The sequence below is a fragment of the Festucalex cinctus genome, chromosome 1 (assembly GCF_051991245.1).
Source record: "Festucalex cinctus isolate MCC-2025b chromosome 1, RoL_Fcin_1.0, whole genome shotgun sequence".
NCBI lineage: Eukaryota > Metazoa > Chordata > Actinopteri > Syngnathiformes > Syngnathidae > Festucalex > Festucalex cinctus.
Window position 1 is genome coordinate 165,114 of NC_135411.1, and position 20,913 is coordinate 186,026.

Below are 20,913 nucleotides of genomic sequence, written 5' to 3' on the forward strand. Positions count from 1 at the left end.
CGATAGGACTCCTTGTCAGTTTGACGGCATGCCTTTCCGCTGGTGGTTCGAGGATTGTCGCCGTGACAGGCACCGACTACCTTATGGTCGCAGCTCCGATCGGCTGCCTTAACAATGGAGGCGCGGAACATAGCCCCCTCGGAACCCTCTCCTCCCCCGGGACAAGGGAGAAGTTCTGCCAGAGGGAGAAACTCTTTCTGACAGGGGATTCCGCCAGACGTTCCCAGCAAACCCTCACAATACGTTTGGGTCCGCCAGGTCGGACCGGCATCTTCCCCCACCCTTGGAGCCAACACACTACCAGGTGGTGATATGTTGACAGCTCCGCCCTTCTCTTCACCTGTGTCCAAAACATGTGGCCACAAATCCAATGACACGACAACAAAGTCGATCATCGAACTGCAGCCGAGGGTGTCCTGGTGCAAAATACACATATGGACACCCCTATGTTTGAACATGGTGTTCGTTATGGACAATCCGTGATAAGCACAGAAGTCCAATCGCAAAACACCACTCGGGTTCTGACCGGGAGGGCTGTTCCTCAAAATGACGTCGCTCCCTGTCTCACTGTCATTGCCCACGTGAGCGTTGAAGTCCCCCAGCAGAATGAGGGTGTCCTTGGGGAAGCACTCTCCAGCACACCCTCCAGGGACTCCAAAAAGGGTGGGTACTCTGAACTGCTGTTTGGTGCATATGCACAAACAACAGTCAGGACCCGTCACCCCACCTGAAGGCGGAGGCAGGCTACCCTCTCATCTACCGGGGTGAACCCCAACGTACTGGCGCTGAGCCGGGGGCCAATAAGACTGCCCACACCTGCTCTGCGCCTCTCACCATGGGCAACTCCAGAGTGGAAGAGAGTCCAACCCCTCTCGAGAGGACTGGTACCAGAGCCCAAGCCGTGTGTGGAGGACAGTTCGACTATGTCTCGTCGGAACTTCTTTGCCTCACACACCAGCTCAGGCTCCTTCCCTGCCAGAGAGGTGACATTCCATGTCCCAAGAGCCAGCTTCTGTAGCACAAAAATTTTTAATCACAGATGGCTTTGTGTGTCTGAACGTATTGTCGACGCTTATTTGGGGAAAATTGCAAGGTGGCTTTATTTCTATTTCATACACAAGGCAAATCAATGTGCTTTACACAAGCAAATACACAACACGTACAAACATCAACAAACAACCATGAACAACATTCAAAGCAAACAAAAATAACTTCCTAAATTACGTACAAGAAAAAACATACATTGACATTTAAACACATTAAGAGCAAACATTTAATATTTACAGGTTGAGTAGTTTTGAAAGCATCACATTTACACTTTTAAGATGCATTGACACTTTTACAGCACACCAGTCTCACTTCCCTTCATTTTTTGAAGCTTCAAAGATGGCTGCCATTCTCACCAGCACACTCGTGTCTCTCAGCAAGCTTTTTTACAAGAGAATCTTTTAGGACAAACACTGCAACTGAATGGTTCCTTCCCACCATGTCTTCTTGTGTGCTTTCTTAAATTTGACATGGAAGAGAAGCTTTTTCCACAATCTGAGCAGGAATACGGTTTCTCTCCAGTGTGTGTTTTTGCATGTGCTGTTAAAGAATTGGTGGAAGCAAAGCTTTCCCCACATTTTGTGCATGAATATGGTTTCTGTCCCGTGTGTGTTCTTATGTGGCTTCTTAATTCAGGTTTGGCAGGGAAGCTTTTGCCACAGTCTGAGCAAGAAAAAGGTTTCTTGCCAGTGTGTCTTCTTGTATGTATCGTTAATTCTGACTTCTGGCAGAAGCTTTTGCCACAATCTAAACAAGAAAAAGGTTTTTCCCCAGTGTGTCTTCTTGTATGTGTTGTTAAATGTGACTTCTGAAAGAAGCTTTTGCCACAGTGGGTACAAGCAAAAAGTTTTTCCCCAGTGTGTGTTCTTGAATGTAATGTTAAATTTGGCTTCTGAGAGAAGCTTTTGCCACAATCTGAGCAAGAAAAAGGTTTCTCGCCACTATGGATTCTTGTATGTGTTGTTAAAGCTGACTTCCGAGAGAAGCTTTTGCCACAATCTAAACAAGAAAAAGGTTTTTCCCCAGTGTGTCTTCTTGTATGTGTTGTTAAATCTGACTTGTCAGAGAAGCTTTTGCCACAATATGAGCAAGAAAAAGGTTTTTCCCCAGTGTGTCTTCTTGTATGTGTTGTTAAATCTGACTTGTCAGAGAAGCTTTTGCCACAATATGAGCAAGAAAAAGGTTTTTCCCCAGTGTGTGTTCTTGTATGTCTTGTTAAATATGACTTCCAAGAGAAGCTTTTGCCACAATCTAAACAAGAAAAAGGTTTTTCCCCAGTGTGTGTTTTTGTGTGTATCGTTAATTCTGACTTCTGAAAGAAGCTTTTGCCACAATCTGAGCAAGAAAAAGGTTTTTCCCCAGTGTGTCTTCTCAAGTGAATTTTCAAACTTCCTTTTGAACTCAATGTTTTCCCACAGTGAGAACATTCGCAGGATTTGTCATCAGTGTGACACGACCTATCATCAGCAGCGCGTTCATAATTACCATCCAGATTATCATCATCATCATCATCAAAGTCAGCATAAGAATAAAGGGACCTTATGTCATCACTTTTTGCTCGTGATGATCCCCAGTGGTCTGCATCACTTTCTGGAATCATGTTTTGAGGATTTAAGATCCTGTTTGGAGGCTCCGCCCCTCTGCCCTCTTCACTCTCACCCTTGACTTCATCTTCTTCACTCTTTAAAGGGGCGAAGGTCATTGGTGACTTGGTGACATCATCCTCAACCTCCTCCTCTTTGACACGAACGGGCTTTTCTTCCTCTTCGATGTAAGGATGTTCTTCCTCCTCTTTAACATTCGGAGGCTTCATGTCCTCTTGGTCAGGACGAAGATATTTCTCAGCGACGTCTGCAGGACACAAGAAGACAAACACACATTTGGGTTGGTCAAGTCAAATTTCAAGCGTGAGATGATGTGCATTATTGTTTCTACAACGCACCTCGACTTGGGGCCACCGCACACTCGGATTGGCCCATCCCCAAAAAACAAAAAAGAAAAAAAGTATTAGCCTTGTTAAAAATCTGACAGCCGATATAAGGTCAAATCTAAAACCATTTTAATCTCTCTAAGTCGACTAAACTGAGTTGAGTTGATATTGTCCATCCGCATACATTTCAACTTTTACATAGAAAATTAAAACACCTATTTGTAACTATAGTTAGGCTGGAAGACCCCTACTTCCACATGATTCATCCCATTCTCATCTTTCTAATTTAAACATATTCCAAATATTCACGCCTTACCCACAATTCCCGATTTTGTACCCAATTTTTCCTCATGCATTCTTAATGGAAGATTCAAAATTTCCTTCCACATTTTTCATCCAATTTACTTCATTCCAACGTCAATATATTCCACCAAATCATTACCACGAGCTCTTTTCCTGTTCCAAAATTCCCGCCTTACTCGCAATTCCCGTTTTTTCCAATGTATTCATAATGAGAGATTCTACATTTCACATTTACTTCCACATTTTTCATTCGATTCACTTTGTTCCAACTTCAATATATTCCACCAATTCACACCATGAGCTCTTCTTTTTCACTTCCAAAATTAACGCCTTACCACAATTCCCCATTTTGTACCCTACCTCTCCCTACATTCTACATTTCACATTTACTTCCCCCTTCTTAAAAGGGGGTTTTAAGAAGGGGGACCGGAGGGTATGTTCCAACTACAGAGGGATCACACTCCTCAGCCTTCCTGGTAAGGTCTATTCAGGGGTGCTGGAGAGGAGGGTCCGTCGGGAGGTCGAATCTCGGATTCAGGAGGAGCAGTGTGATTTTCGTCCTGGCCGTGGAACAGTGGACCAGCTCTACACCCTCCGCAGGATCCTCGAGGGTGCGTGGGAGTTCGCTCAACCAGTCCACATGTGTTTTGTGGATTTGGAGAAGGCGTTCGACCGTGTCCCTCGGGGAGTTCTGTGGGGGGTGCTTCGGGAGTACGGGGTGCCGGGCCCCTTGATACGGGCTGTTCGGTCCCTGTACGACCGTTGCCAGAGTTTGGTCCGCATTGCCGGCAGTAAGTCGGATTCGTTCCCGGTGAGGGTTGGACTCCGCCAAGGTTGCCCTTTGTCAACGATTCTGTTCATAATTTTTATGGACAGAATTTCTAGGCGCAGCCGAGGCGTTGAGGGGTTCCGGTTTGGTGGCCTCAGCATTGCATCTCTGCTCTTTGCAGATGATGTGGTGCTGTTGGCTTCTTCAAGCCGGGATCTCCAACTCTCACTGGAGCGGTTCGCAGCCGAGTGTGAAGCGGCTGGGATGAGGATCAGCACCTCCAAATCCGAGACCATGGTCCTCAGTCGGAAAAGGGTGGAGTGTCGTCTTCAGGTTGGGATGAGATCCTGCCCCAAGTGGAGGAGTTCAAGTATCTTGGGGTCTTGTTCACGAGTGAGGGTAGGATGGAGCGGGAGATCGACAGGCGGATCGGTGCAGCGTCTGCAGTGATGCAGACTCTGTATCGGTCCGTTGTGGTAAAGAAAGAGCTGAGCCAAAAGGCAAAGCTCTCGATTTACCGGTCGATCTCCGTTCCAACCCTCACCTATGGTCACGAGCTGTGGGTCGTGACCGAAAGAACGAGATCCCGGATACAAGCGGCCGAAATGAGTTTCCTCCGCAGGGTGTCCGGGCTCTACCTTAGAGATAGGGTGAGAAGCTCGGTCATCCGGGAGGGACTCGGAGTCGAGCCGCTGCTCCTCCGCGTTGAGAGGAGCCAGCTCAGGTGGCTCGGGCATCTGGTTCGGATGCCTCCTGGACGCCTCCCTGGGGAGGTGTTCCGGGCATGTCCCACCGGTGGGAGGCCCCGGGGACGACCCAGGACACGCTGGAGAGACTATGTCTCTCGGCTGGCCTGGGAACGCCTTGGGATCCCACCGGAGGAGCTGGTTGAAGTGGCTGGGGAGAGGGAAGTCTTGGTTTCCCTCCTGAAGCTGTTGCCCCCGCGCCCCGACCCCGGATAAGCGGAAGAAGATGGATGGATGGATGGATGGTATCATGTCAATCACGAGGTTGTTGACAGAGGTTTGCTATACCCTCAAGAAACAAAAAACATACATGGACACAACGTTGGGTATTACCTGCTTGGTGATGCTGCCTATCCACTTAAGAGCTGACTGCTGAAGCCGTTCAATGACAACGGCAGGCTGACCATGCAGCAGTTAAATTACAACAACAAGACAAGCAGAGACCGAATCACCGTGGAACACGCATTTGGTAGATTAAAGGGCAGGTGGCGATGTTTGTTAAATCGCAATGACTGTCAACTGGACAAAGTAAAGTCTATGGTCATAACTTGTGTTTTACACCATTTGTAGGAAATAACCTGATTTCAACAGGAAGTGACTTGTTTTCAACAGGAATGACCCGGAAGTGACCCGAAATCAACAGGAACTGACTTGTTTTCAACAGGAAGTGACCCGGAAGTGACTTGATTTCAAAAGGAAGTGAGCTGATTTCAATAGCAAGTGACCCAGAAATTGCCTAAAATCAACAGGAAGTGACCCAGAAGTGGCATCAAATCAACAGGAAGTGACCTGATTTTAACTCATTCACTGCCAGCCATTTTCAGAAAAGCGAGCTTCAGCTTGCCAGCCATTTTTGAGGATTTTGACTCATTTTTGAAGGCCCACAGAATATTTTGCTCTATAGGTATATAAACATGGAACCCACCAAAGGAAAGGTTAAACCCTCTTCTTTCATTTAAAAAAAAAATAAGTTTCTAACATTCTCCCTTCTCTAGTTATTCGCAATAGAACAACACTAAGTTTAACCAATTTTTCTGTTTTTGACTAGAAAACGGAGAAAAACAGCTTTTTGTGAAAAGGTTCCTTTTGAGTTAAATTTTGACTTTGATGCCAATACTCTCTGCTTTTGTGGCATCTCAAACATCTGAACAGTCCTTTCCTTCGTTACAACAACATAAAAAACACAGATAAATGTATTTTTATGGTAAATTTATTATTAACTATTGACAATTCAGATGTAGCAAAACAAAAAAACTTTGAACTACATATACAAGTGGGAAAAATGCACGAGTATGTGGGTGCGCACTGCTTGTATGAACTTTCAACTATTTACAAGTGTGTGTGGGTGTGTGTGTGCATGTGTGCGTGTGCATGTGAGAGAATGTGTATCGCCCCTATGATGTGTATTGATTTTTGGTGTGGTATGATGTGAAGCAGCTTCCTGGGTGCAAGGGTACATGGCAAGATGCACACCACATGGTGGTCTCCCTCCTTAGGCCTTTTCGCTGGCACACCCGACACCTTGTTGGCACCAACTTCTTGCTGGTGGGCACCAACTTCTCTAGCCGATGCCTGCCCAACTGTCCATCAAGCCTCGTCTCCGGGTCTTTCATATATGGGGCCCTTGTTTGTTTCCCCACAGCTTGCTCATCATCACCCTGTCCAACTTGCTTTTTCACGGTCCATGAAACAACAACCTTTTTTATAAACGCAAGTAAGGTTGCAGGCTTCTGTGGGTTTTTGACTCTGTATAGAACATGTGCATTGAACATGCACAATTGAAAAAGATAAGTGACAAACTTCATTGACCAATTTACAGAGCGCCCGAGGAAGGGGTAATAAACAATGTTTTGATCTAGTTTGTCCACCCCATTCATTGAAGCATCGTACTCCGCAACGCATTCCGGTTTGAGAATGGTGACTTTCTCCTTGTTCCCCTCCTGCCACACTTCCACAGGATGCGTCCTGTCTTGATGGCAGGTCGTCACCATCTTGACAGTCCGCCTGTCCTGCCATGCAACAACCATCACCTTCTCATTGTGACAGACAAGCTTGCCATTTGCCCCCAAGCTTGTCTTGTTTGCCTCTCTTATGAGCTGAGGCTCCCCACGGTTCTTTTCCGAGTGTCCCACACACGTTCGTCTTTGCTGAAAGAAGACGCTCACAGAGGCCAATGGAATTATAAAAATTGTCCATAAACAGGGTATATCCCTGACCTGTGAGGCGGTCAAGTAGTGTAAAAACGATGTCAGGCAGGGTATGGGATACACCGATGTATGGCATCAAGTTGAAGCAGTAGCCAGTCTCAGAATCACAAAGAATGTATGATTTAATCCCATATTTGATGGGTTTTTGGGGGTTGTACACTTTGAAGGAGAGCCGACCACGCCACGTCATCATGCCCTCATCTATACAAATGTTTTGTTTTGGCGTGTACAGATCTTTGAATTTGGCCACTACATAGTCCAGGACTGGGCGGACCTTGTGCATTTTGTCCGATGAATCATGTGCAGTGCCATTGAAGTGTAAATACCTCCAAATAATTTGATATCTATTTCTGGACATTGTTTGTCCAAAAAAAGGTGTGCTCTCAAATTCCTCTACACTCCAGTAGTCTTCCAAGACAGGTTTCTTGATGAACCCTGTAATGAAACTTAGGCCAAGGAAGGTTTTGAGTTCTTCTACAGTAAGTGGCCTCCAGTCGTGACTTCTACTGTATGGAAGTCCGCAGGGGTTTTCCTGCAACGAATCAAGCGCGTTGGCATTTGTCCCATCAACAATATGCTGCAGCAGCTCATTGGTGATGAAAAGCTCGAGAAAATCCACCGGCAGGTCTGACTCCAGCTCCGCAGCAGAGCCCTGGGGTCCGGGGTTAGCGGTGAAGCGAATCCTTTTGGGCCTCCAGTGTGTCTGCTTCCAGGATTGATCCTCACTACGGTTCAATGATCCAACTATAAATTACAGAAAAATAAATACCATGAAATTTGTATTTATTGATGCGGTGTGATTTGTACTAAACACGTTTTTACCTCTCTTAGCCCCACACAAAGCAGCCGCAGTATTTCTGGATGTACCTGCTGTGAAACATAGAATCAAAAGATTACTTTTTGTTTTATTGCTATAGTTTTTTGCGGATTTTTTTATTTTTTTTCCCTCTCTTTGCTCTGCCAATCGGTGAGACCCGACTGGTGGATGGCCAATCTGTAAATAATAGAAGCATATGATTTTTACTGCTGCCTGGATTTTTTTCCTTTGCTAAACATTTTCCTGCCCTTTTATACCCTTCAATTTACACCAGTCATTTTCTCCTCATTGCTTGACTTAGTCTAGCTTTTTATATACATGCACAGATGTCGATCACTGAAAGAAGAACAATAAATAAGACTAACTAGTCCTTCTAGCATCAATGCTGTACTCCGTATCACATTTTTATCCCCACCCACATCGACAGAAAAACACAACTCGTACAAGATGGGTTTAAATTTGACGATCGCGCAAGTTAGCTCATCATCGCAACACATTTACGTCCACAGCAATAAAATGCATCATCTGTACAGCCGTTAGTAATGGCAACTGTGGCAACAGTGTAATAAATGAAGTGCATGTAACGGAAAGACGAGGAGATCGCGAGTAAAGGCAAAGTTAGCGAGTTAGCACGTTAGCTCTCACCGTCATCGCTACTCTGCGATGTGTCCGAGTCTTCGCTCCAGCCAGGGGTTTTTGTGGGCAGATACTCATCCGATGCGTCGCATGACGTGTCCGTCCATTCAGTGGAATCGATGGATGCAGCAACAGATTTCTCCTGACTGCCTTGTGAGCTCACGGGTTGACTAACATGCGGCTCTGTTTGCACACGTGGTACCTTGCTCCTCAACGTCATCTTTTCCCTTCTTTGATCGTCATTATCGTTCAAAGATGACGATCCTCTACGTTTCTGGCTGGACTTTGGTTTTAACAAACTCTCCTCCAGTTGTAAGCTGTCTAAAAGTAGACATAATGCTTGATCTGCTATTCTAATATGCTCTGCTATGCTAATATGCTCCACTCTGCTCCGCTCCTCAACTTCCGCTGGTGCTTCACGGTAGATAAGCTCACTTCCAAGGCAGTGCTGCCATCTAGTGGTGGAAGTAAATAGGCTACAACCTTGAAAATCACACATCTGATGCCCCAGACTTTTATCCGCAGCTTGCCATTAAAAAAAAAGGGATTGACGAATTAACTCGTCAAAGGCAGGGGGCGCTATTTTTCACTTTAACGAACTGACTCGTCCAAGGCAGCGAATGAGTTAATAGGAAGTGACCCAGAAGTGGCATCAAATGAACAGGAAGTGACACAATTTCAATAGGAAGTGTCCTTATTTCAAAAGGAAGTGACCCGGAAATGGCCTAAAATGAACAGGAAGTGACCCAGAAGTTGCGTCAAATCAACAGGAAGTGACATGATTTCAACAGAAAGTGACCTGATTTCAATAGGAAGTGACCCGGAAGTGACCTGAAATCAACAGGAACTGACTTGTTTTCAACAGGAAGTGACCCAATTTGAACAGGAAGTTACCCAGAAATGGCCTAAAATCAATAGAAAGTGACCTGAGTTCAACAGGAAGTGACCCGAAAATTGCCTAAAATCAACAGGAAGTGACCCAGAAGTGGCATCAAATCAACAGGAAGTGAGACGATTTCAACAGGAAGTGACCTGATTTCAATAGGAAGTGACCCGGAAATGGCCTAAAATGAACAGGAAGTGACCCAGAAGTGGCGTCACATCAACAGGAAGGGACACGATTTCAACAGAAAGTGACCTGATTTCTATAGGAAGTACCCGGAAGTGACCTGAAATCAACAGGAACTGACTTGTTTTCAACAGGAAGTGACCCAATTTGAACAGGAAGTTACCCAGAAATGGCATAAAATCAACAGGAAGTGACCCAGAAGTGGCATCAAATCAACAGGAAGTGAGACGATTTCAACAGGAAGTGACCTGATTTCAATAGGAAGTGACCCGGAAATGGCCTAAAATGAACAGGAAGTGACCCAGAAGTGGCGTCACATCAACAGGAAGGGACCTGATTTCAACAGAAAGTGAGCCTTACTCCAGTCCTCAATCTTTCCTCCATTGCCGATTCAATTTGTCACTCCTTACACCATTGCTACTCGATTCTACGCTCCTTACTTCATTGCTCACTTAATTTTTCTCTCTTGACTCCATTGCTTCCTCAATTACTTGCTCCTTCCTACATTGCTCACTCGACTTCTTTCTTGTTGTCTTGTTAATTTGTTTCTTGCTAATTTATTTTTATTTGTGTGCTATTTTTCTTCCTTCAACTGCTTCTATATTTCTGTATAAATTCAAACCATTCCAAATTTAGCATGTTCAGGTCATTCCAGGTCACTGTATAGCATTCCAGGTCATTCAATATCGTCATTCAATATCATTCAATATTATTCATAATCATTCCACAGGTTTTTATTCACCCTTCCTGCATTCACCCGCAATTTCTCCAGAAATTGCATTTTCTAATATAACTTAGTTTTCATTTCATTGGGAATCTTCTGAACCATTTGTTTTTGTGGCAGATTTCAGTTGTTTTTAAATTTTGGGGAAAAATATTGCCTGTAGGAAATTAGAGAAAATGTCAAAAATCATAGGGATACTCTATAAAAGTAAGGATGTTTTAAACATGAAATCATTATATATATTATATAGTTCATTATTATTACCATATTTGACCTATTGTGTGGAATTATGGGGAATGGCATATAAAACAAATACTAACACCGTTTTCAAATTGCAAAAGAAAGCTATAAGAATTATTAATGGATCAAAGTATACAGAGCCAACACATCCACTATTTATTAAATTAAATGCAATGAAATTTTATGACTTGGTGGATTTTAAAATAGCCCAAATATGTATAAAGTTTATAACAATTTACTCTGCCACAGTACTCAGAAGTTATTTGAAATTAGACACAGTCCACTCCTTATGATATAAGGGGTACAAGTGTGTACAAAAAAACCAAAACAAGAACAAATATTAAGCAAAGGTGTGTATCTGTAAAAGGTGTTGATCTGTGGAATCATCTGGAAATTGCTCTGAAAAATTGTGACTCAATGCTGGAGTTTAAAAAAATGTTTAAAAGTAAAGTTAAAAAAAATTATCTATGTCAGACCAGTATATGAAAAATGTACATGTGAGTATGTGTAAGTGATCTGGATAGGTATTATGGTATATGTTTAGTAAATTTATGTATATATGTTTTTGGTAAATGTGAATATGTTAAGTGCACTTGTGTGTATATATATATATATATATATATATATATATATATATATATATATATATATATATATATATATATATAACTTGGGTTATATATATCATTTATTATTTTATTATTATTTATTAATAATTAGTAAATTAAAATTGTATTAATAATGAAATAAGTTTAAATATATTTAGTAAAAGGGGTAGGACTAGATAAGTTTTTAACTTCTTCCTACTCCCTTTTGAACATGTAAGTTATGATTAATTGAATGATTATGTTATTGGGATTTTCTTCTATTTTGATTGTTGTTGTTTTTTGTTTTATCTCTGCTGTTCATCTGTTTATATGTTCAAAAAATAATAAAAGGAAAAGAGCGATATGGTATTTACTTAAGTTTCCATTTCACTTTTTTAGATGACACAACAGAGTCAAGATTGGCTTTTGTATTTTAGATTTTTTTTTTACACTATCGACACAGCCCAACACCCCCCCCCTTTATTATTGTTATTATTATTATTTTTTAACTGAAATTAAGAGCTGCTGCTTGGAAGCTCCACCCCTGCATCCTCGTCACTCTCACCCTTGTCTTCATCTTCACTCTTTAAAGGGGCGAAGGTCGGTGGCAACTTGGTGACATCATCCTCAACCGCCTCCTCTTTGACACGAACGGGCTTTTCCTCCTCTTCGATGTAAGGATGTTCTTCCTCCTCTTTAACATTCGGAGGCTTCATCTCCTGTTCGTCAGGACGAAGATATTTCTCACCGACGTCTGCAGGACACAAGACGATAAAACACATATTTGGTTTGGTAAAGTCAAATTTCAAGTAGGGCTGAACGATTATGGAAAATAATCTAATTGCGATTTTTTTTCACCCAAAAAAATGCGATCGCGATATCATGCGATATCTGCGATTATTTTTTTCAAGGTCCATTTAAGTATTTTTTTCCCCCCAACAAAAAGTTAATTATAATGAACAATATCTATTATATATTACAGGATCGTAAGATAAAGGCAAATTAAGCCTTTTAATATCAGTTTTTTTTCACCTACACTTTACCACTCAACATACCCAGCTTTTCATGTGGCATGAAACATACATGTAAACACTATTTATAAATAAATAAATTCAGTATACATATTTAGAAAAAATCTTGCCGATCTTCAGTCAGTAAACTCACACATGCTAAAGTGTAGACAAAATAAAGTTACACCTGCTTATATGACATAACATCTCTGATTTAATTTCAATTTCTGTAGCAATCCTTGTGTTGTGGTGACGCGGGTTGTGCAGTGTCCCATGGTCCGTGAAGGTAACACATTTCATTGGGAATCTTCTGAACCATTTGTTTTCATTTTTTTTTTTTTTGGTACCCCTTCATGGGTTGCTAATCCAATATGGCGGCGTCCATGGTTATCTCGTCATATCCTTCCAGCAACGCTGTAGCCAATCATATTGCAGCGGGGCGGGTACAACCTCAGAACAGCTACCAGCTAGCATGCTACATCACACCAAAAAGCCGGAAAGGGGGGTGCCTTTTGGCGGGGCGTTTGCAATTTATGCAATGGACTTTGGAACTGTTTTTGTTCACCAAGGGACGTCGCTATTGCGTCTTCTAATCCAACGCAAGATTTGTGACATCAAACGAATGTCGGAATTCCAACTGGCTGGAAATCGTTTTGGTCATGACTGAATTGTGCGTTTTGTTTCAAACGGGATCTTGGTTTAAACGCAATATTCGATGTTAGCATAGCACGAGTTTAGTTTTGTAAAACTCGTAGGCAGGGAAATCCCGCTTTCATTTGACATCCAGTGTGGTGGTGTTGAGAGAACATGAATGAAGAGATGAGGTGCATCACTTCGAGAATGAGCTGAGCTCATTCACACATCATATAAACAGAGGAATATACACACACATTTTACTCTATCCATATTCAATATGACTTATGACACATCCCTGTCTTCTGTTCATCAAATAAAATATTCAATAACTTGATCTTACAATTTGAATAGTTGAATTATAATAAATTGATCTGAGAATCATTCAAAGATCAGCGTTTGAGCGAGCGTTTTAATCCAACTACTAATAATAAGAACAATAATTATCAGCGGGGGATCAAATATTTCCTAGACTCTTGTTTTTTATTCAAAATCATTGACACTTTTGCAGCACACCAGACTCACTTCAGTTTTTTTAAGCTTCAAAGATGGCTGCTTTTGTCACCGGCACACTCGTGTCTGTCAGCAAGCTCTTTACAAGAGAATCTTTTAGCACAAACACTGCAACCGAAAGGTTCCTTCACAAGATGTGATTTTGTGTATTTTTTTTAAAACCGACTTGGCAGAGAAACGTTTTCCACAATCTGAGAAAGAAAAAGGTTTCTCGCCAGTGTGTCTTCTTGTATGTCTTGTTAAATGTGACTTCAAAGAGAAACCTTTGCCACAGTGTGCACAAGCAAAAGGTCTTTCCCTAGTGTGTGACTTTGTGCGTTTTTTTTTTTTTTTAATACGACTTGGCAGAGAAACGTTTTCCACAATCTGACCAAGAAAAGGGTTTCTCGCCGGTATGGTTTTTTTTTAATGTTCTGTTAAAGCTGACCTGCGAGAGAAGCTTTTGCCACAATCTGAGCAAGAAAAAGGTTTCTCGCCAGTGTGGCTTCTTGTATGTCTTGTTAAATGTTCCTTCTGAAAGAAACTTTTGCCACAGTCTGAGCAAGAAAAGGGTTTCTCGCCTGTGTGGATTCTTGTATGGACTGTTAAATGTGACTTCAAAGAGAAGCTTTTGCCACAATCTGAGCAAGAAAAAGGTTTCTCGCCAGTGTGTCTTCTTGTATGTCTTGTTAAATGTGACTTCAAAGAGAAACCTTTGTCACAGTGTGCACAAGCAAAAGGTCTTTCCCTAGTGTGTCTTCTTGTATGTGTTGTTAAAGCTGACTTGTCAGAGAAGCTTTTGCCACAATCTAAACAAGAAAAAGGTTTCTCGCCAGTGTGGCTTCTTGTATGTCTTGTTAAATGTTCCTTCTGAAAGAAGCTTTTGCCACAATCTAAACAAGAAAAAGGTTTCTCACCAGCGTGTTTTCTTGTATGTATTGTTAAATATGACCTGTGAGAGAAGCTTTTGCCACAATTTGAGCAAGAAAAAGGTTTCTCGCCTGTGTGGATTCTTGTATGTGTTGTTAAATGTTCCTTCTGAAAGAAGCTTTTGCCACAGTCTGAGCAAGAAAAAGGTTTCTCGCCTGTGTGGATTCTTGTATGGACTGTTAAATTTGACTTCAAAGAGAAGCTTTTGCCACAATCTGTGCAAGAAAAAGGTTTTTCCCCCAGTGTGTGTTCTTGTATGGACTGTTAAATTTGACTTCAAAGAGAAGCTTTTGCCACAATCTGAGCAAGAAAAAGGTTTCTCGCCAGTGTGCTTTCTTGTATGTGTTGTTAAAGCTGACTTGTCAGAGAAGGTTTTGCCACAATCTGAGCAAGGAAAAGCTTTCTCGCCTGTGTGGATTATTGTATGGACTGTTAAAGCTGACCTGTGTGAGAAGCTTTTGCCACAATCTGAGCAAGGAAAAGGTTTCTCGCCAGTGTGTCTTCTTGTATGTCTTGTTAAATGTGACTTCAAAGAGAAGCTTTTGCCACAATCTGTGCAAGAAAAAGGTTTTTCCCCAGTGTGTGTTCTTGTATGTACTTTAAGATTTGACTTCCGAGAGAAGCTTTTGCCACAATCTGAGCAAGTAAAAGGTTTCTCGCCAGTATGGATTCTTTTATGTTTTGTTAAAGCTGACCTGCTAGAGAAGCTTTTGCCACAATCTGAGCAAGGAAAAGGTTTCTCACCAGTGTGCCTTCTTATATGTGCTGTTAAAGATGACTTGTCAGAGAAACCTTTGCCACAGTGTGCACAAGTAAAAGGTCTTTCCCCAGTGTGTGTTGTATGTATTGTTAAACATGAGTTTGTATCAGAGCTTTTGTCACAGTGGGTACAAGCAAAAGGTTTTACCCCAGTGTGTGTTCTCATGTGAATTTTCAAACGTCCTTTTGTACTCAATGTTTTCCCACAGTGAGAACATTCCCAAGATTTGCCGTCAGCGTGACATGACCTGTCACCATCAGCGTGTTCATCATTACCATCCAGATTATCATCATTGTCATCATCATGAGAAGAAAGGGACCTTATGTCATCACTTTTTGCTCGTGATGATCCCCAGCGGTCTGCATCACTTTCTGGAATCATGTTTTGAGGAGTTGCGATGCTGTTTGGAAGCTCCGCCCCTCTGCCCTCCTCACTCTCACCCTTGACTTCATCTTCACTCTTTAAAGGGGCGAAGGTCATTGGTGACTTGGTGATGTCATCCTCAACCTCCTCCTTTTTGACGCAAAGGGTCTTTTTTTCTTCTTTAAAATATGGATGCTCTTCCTCCTCTTTCACATGAGACTTCACCTCCTGTTCATCAAGACGAAGATATTTTTCGCCGACATCTGCAGGACACAAGAAGAGAAACACATTTCATTTCATTTTCATTTATTTCAGGCAATAGTGTACAGTTGAACACAGCAACAACAAGTCATACTGTAGTTTCATAATATGAACAGAGAAAAAATAAAAATTTGATTCTGCCTGAAAGGGAGTGGGAAGAAGAAAATTTATTTAATCCCACCCCCGTCTCTAATCTATAAAATTACAAATATACAGTACTTCCTGCAAGTTACCATCTTGCTATCTTAAAAATGTTTTTATCATATATATAGACAATATAATGGCATACCATTAACTGAATTATTAAGTGCTAATAATGGTGATGTTTTCGTAGGTAACAGATATCACATTTTTATGGTTCATACCAACGATGGTAATACATTATATATTCCAAGAATAAGACATAAACATACATAACTTTAGTAATAGACAATAACAGCAGTAGTAGCAGCAAGGACACATTTACACCAAGTATTTATAAATTCAAGGTCCTCCGACATATTGTGACCAAACCATGTTTTTATATAACATTTTAAATCTGAAAATATTTTGGGATGGCTTATGTCGAGTACCCAGACTATTCCAATATTTCACACCACATACTGACACACAAAAACGTTTGCAATTTATTCTAAATTTGGGCATTATAAAGTCTCCATATCCTCTCAAATTATGAACTAACTCTTTAAGTTGAAATAACTGTTGTAGATTAATTGGCAATAATTTATTAAATGCTTTATATCAGATTATCAAAGTATTAAATTTAACTAGATCTTTAAATTTGAGTAATTTTGACTGCGCAAAAAGATTGTGTGTATGTTCAAGAAATCCAACTTTATGTATAATCCGCAAAGCACGTTTTTGTAATATGATGAATGGCTCTATTGTACACTGGTCGGTGTTACCCCACACTTCAACACAATATGTGAAGTAACGGAGGACCAGCGTACAATATAATGTACGGAGAGAATCCTGATCAAGACATGACTTTACTTTATTCAAAATTGAGAGGCATTTAGAGATTTTATTTTTTGTGTGTCTGATATGGGCTTTCCAAGATAAATTTATTAATTATAACACCTACAAATTTAATCTCACTTACATTATCAATTAGGATGCCATCTATAGTTATCTGCGATTCAAAATGTATTCTAGATTTACTAAAGATTGTTTGTTTTTTCTACATTTAACGATAATTTATTCATATCAATCCGCATTTTTATTTTATCAAGTTCATTATTCACAGCACTCACAAGCTCATTATAATTATTACCCCTATAAAATATATTAGTGTCATCCGCGAAAAGTACAAGTTTGAATGTCTGAGACACATTGAAAATGTTATTAACTCTTTGACCGCCAAAAACGTTTAATAACGTTTAGTAAAATCACGACGTATGCCGCCATGAACGTTAAGTTCAAGTTAACTACATTTTTAGTTTTTAATATATCAGTGGTCAGTGCAACATCCAAGTGCAGCGCAGCCAGGTCAATGAGTTATGAAATCAAAAGCATCCACTAACTATGGCCAGCAGATGGCAGCATTGTATCTCTTGTCAATGGGCTGCCGGTGTATGGAATTACTCAACTCAACTCAAGTTTATTTAACCTCACAGCGGAAGCTGCTCGGGCCCTAACTAGAGCTGCGAATTACAATGAACCATGACGCAATCTGATGAAATCGAACGTTTTCAAGGCCGTCGTGAATGATCACAGCCTTTGTCACATTAAACCTAATTTGACGGAGCGTCACTAAACAAAAAATATTAGTATGAAAGTCACTGTTGTGGAGAAAATGTATCTTTTTTCCAATTTTCGCTCAATGTCACTCAAATTACCTGTTTTTAAATGGTGATTACTAAAGAACGGAATAAGGTAGAAACACACTTTTTTTTCTAATGAAAGAATGGAATGTGATCTTTCATGTGGTACCCATGTTATATATGTAGCAAAACAATATAATTTTCAGTTTACATCAAAAATTAAGTTAAAATGCTTAAAATCCGCTGGCATTGGGGGTTGTTTTTTGATAACATATGGCAGTAAAAGAGTTAATTTACATATTAAATAATATTGGCCCTAATACGGACCCCTGGGGAACACCACAAGCAATGCCAAGTTGTCCAGATATGTGCTGCCCCATTTGAACATATTGTAACCTTCCTTTTAAATAACTTTTAATCCAGTCACCAGCAACTCCTCTAATCCCATATTATTCCAATTTATTTACTAGAATAGAAAGGTTAATTGTATCAAAAGTTTTTTTGAGATCAATGAAGACCCCAACTGCAATTTTCTGTGTCGAGTGCATTTGTGATTTCTTCAGTTGCATCAATTATTGCCATTGCCATAGTTCTATTTGCTATGAAACAATATTGACCTTTATGTATTAGTTGATATTTTTTCTTTCGTTTGGATCTTTCCAAACGAGAATTAAAAAAAAAACGTTTTTCAAATTTTTTTGAAAATTGCGGCAATAAAGAAATTGGTCGATAATTTGTAAAACTGTGGTTGCTTCCATTTTTGAAGGGAGGTATGACTTTTGCGATTTTCATTTCAGGACAACACTTGTCACTTCCTGCTCACTTGTTGCAGAGAGGAACAAGTGACAGCGGATTATGTGTGATGGTCGAGGTGCAATTATTAACTCCCAACAAATATTTGGGTTGGTCAAGTCAAATTTCAAGTGTGAGTTTAAAAAAAAAAAAAAAGGGTTGGCGACAACACCGTACATGGAGCACTTTGATCGATGGACGGAAGGTTTTTCACCAGTTTGTGTTCTTTTGTCTGTTGCAGAAGTTGACTTATGAACGAAACCTTTTTCCCGTGTGGTGTGCGCTTTCAAACTCCATTTTGAGCAAAAATTTTTTTTTTACCACATTGAGAACGTTCCTAACAGTTATATAACATATTAACACACATATATATAACATAGCCCGATATAGGCCGATTATCGGCGCCGATATTGGGCATTTTGACGAATATCGGCATTGGCCTTTTTCAAAATCTGACGGCCGAAAACCAGTTTAGGGTCTGGGAGCTATTGATCAAAATTTTCAGTTCACTTTATAAGAGATGGGAATCTTCTGAACCATTTGTTTTTGTGACAGAAATGTGAAGTTTAAGATTTCAGGTGTTTTGCTTTGTTTTTAATTTTGGGGAAAAATATTTACTCTTGAAAACTAGAGCGATATGGTAGTTACTTGCTTACTTTCACTTTTTTAGACAATCCCACAAAGTCAAGATTGGCTTTTGTATTTTAGAAAAATTTGACACAAATCCCCCCCCCCCCCTTACTTAAAATCGGCCTCAAATATCGGTTATCGACCTCCTTGACTACTAATAATCGCCATCGGTATCGGCCCTGAAAAAAAAAATATAGGTCCATCTCTAGTTCTTATATCATCATGAATTTGTGCTTGTGGTGGTCACCAGTGTTCTGCATCACCTTCTGTCGTCATGTGTTGAGTTGAGCTGCTGCTTGGAAGCTCCGCCCCGCCATCGTCCTCACTCTCACCCTTGTCTTCATCTTCACCCTTTAAAGGGGCGAAGGTCGGTGGCGACTTGGTGACATCATCCTCAACCTCCTCCTCTTTGACATGAACGGGCTTTTCCTCCTCTTCGATGTGAGGATGTTCTTCCTCCTTTTTAACATGAGGAGGCTTCACCTCCTGTTCGTCAGGACGAAGATATTTCTCACCGACGTCTACAAAGACAAAACACGCATTTGGCTTGGTCTAGGGCTGGGAATAAAAGTCGACCAAGTCGGTTTGGTCGACCAGAAACAGCAGTTGACGCAAAAATGCATGCGTCAAATCTATTTTAAAAAACATATTTGCGGCACCTGCACGTCCAGGACAAATATTTAGGTTTCGCACGGACACTTATTGTTTACTCCAATTCACCAAGACTAAGTAAGATCCTTCCTAGGGTTTGTTTGTGGTCTCTTTAGACTGAAAAGGGAGAAAATGAACATCGCTACATGTCTTGTGTTTGGAACAAAACAAACTGCGTCAAAATCGCTAAATAAAAGCTTGAATGAATTTGTTGCCGCCGGCAAGACACACGTAAGATGGTGGGCGGCCCTACGTGCATTAACAACAGGAAGTCGTAGCTCCAACCCCTAGCAAAAAGTATGGAATCACCAGTCTTGGACAAGCACTCACTCAGACGTTTTATTGTGTAGATCAAACTCAGATAAAAAGCATGAAACAGTCGTAAGGTTATTCCAAAGTGCAACATCTTGGTTTTCAGAAACACTAAAAGAAATGAAGAAAAAACTTCGTGCTGGTCAGTCAATGTTACTTTTATAAGAGCAAGTGCAGGGAAGTAAATATGGAATCACTCCATTCTGAGACAAAAAAATGCAATCACTCCATTTTGAGCAGAAAATAAGGACACCCAGTCAATTTCCTTTCCTTAATTGGGAACCTGCCTCAAATGACATCTGCTAGTTATTCGGCAGTTAAAAAAAGTGCAGTTATAACAACTTAGAGGGCTGCTGGACCAAGTGGATTGGCAAGAATCAAGGCTCCAACAAAGGAGATGTCTCTTGAGACCAAAGACAGGATTATAAAACTTGTTGAACGATGTGGCTGTTCACAGTCAGCTGTACCGAAGGTCTGGACCAAGTACCAACAGCATGGGAAGGTTGTTCAAGTCAAGCGTACTGGTAGACCAAGGAAGACATCTAAGCGTCAAGGCAAACAACTAAAGGCCATATGTCTTGAAAACAGAAAATGCACAACGAGACAAATGAAGAAGAAACGGGAGGAAGCTGGAGTCAATGTATGTGACAGAACTCTGCAAAATCGCTTCAAGGAAATGGGATTTACATACAGGAAAGCTAAAAGGAAAACGTCACTGACGCTTAAACAAAAAAGAACAAGACTGCAATGGACTGAGGAGAGGCAATCATGGACTGCGGATGACTGGATGAAGGTCATCGTCAGTGATGCGTCACCAATCTGCATTGGACAAGGTGACGACGCTGGAACTTTGTGCCGTTCCAGTGAGATTTACAAAGAGGACTCCCTAAAGAAAACATCTGTATTTATTACTGGATATTTGTGTCAAGACGCTATTGGTAACCCCTGCACAATCGGTGATGCGCATGCGCAGAAGATCGGCGATCTTGGATCGCCAATTACAGCACCCACACTAGAACAAGTACCTTTATATGCGTGTTCGTAAAAACACGATACATCCAGCCATCATCTGTAGGGGTCTGTTCAAAATATCGATACATAGACATGTATCGATATTAATAAAAATGGTACCGTATAGAGGTGTGCAAAATTTCCGATTCTTAGATTATTCACGATTCGGCCGTGCAACAATCGAGAACGATTCACAAACGTCCAAATTCCGATTATATAAATATGCCAAG

The 20,913-nt window shown here is 41.0% G+C and overlaps 1 protein-coding gene across 1 annotated transcript in view; it reads right to left on the reverse strand.

Annotated features, from left to right (window-relative positions):
- The window catches only part of LOC144006151 (uncharacterized), a 34,052-nt gene that overhangs the window by 8,497 nt on the left and 4,642 nt on the right, over nucleotides 1-20,913 (reverse strand). Inside the window, exons 2-5 of the mRNA XM_077504860.1 lie at nucleotides 18,973-19,230; nucleotides 15,341-15,526; nucleotides 11,641-11,829; nucleotides 1,475-2,898 (exon numbers count right to left, since the gene is read on the reverse strand). Of these exons, the coding sequence (XP_077360986.1) occupies nucleotides 1,475-2,898; nucleotides 11,641-11,829; nucleotides 15,341-15,526; nucleotides 18,973-19,230 (2,057 nt within the window). The remainder of the gene's footprint in view (nucleotides 1-1,474; nucleotides 2,899-11,640; nucleotides 11,830-15,340; nucleotides 15,527-18,972; nucleotides 19,231-20,913) is intronic.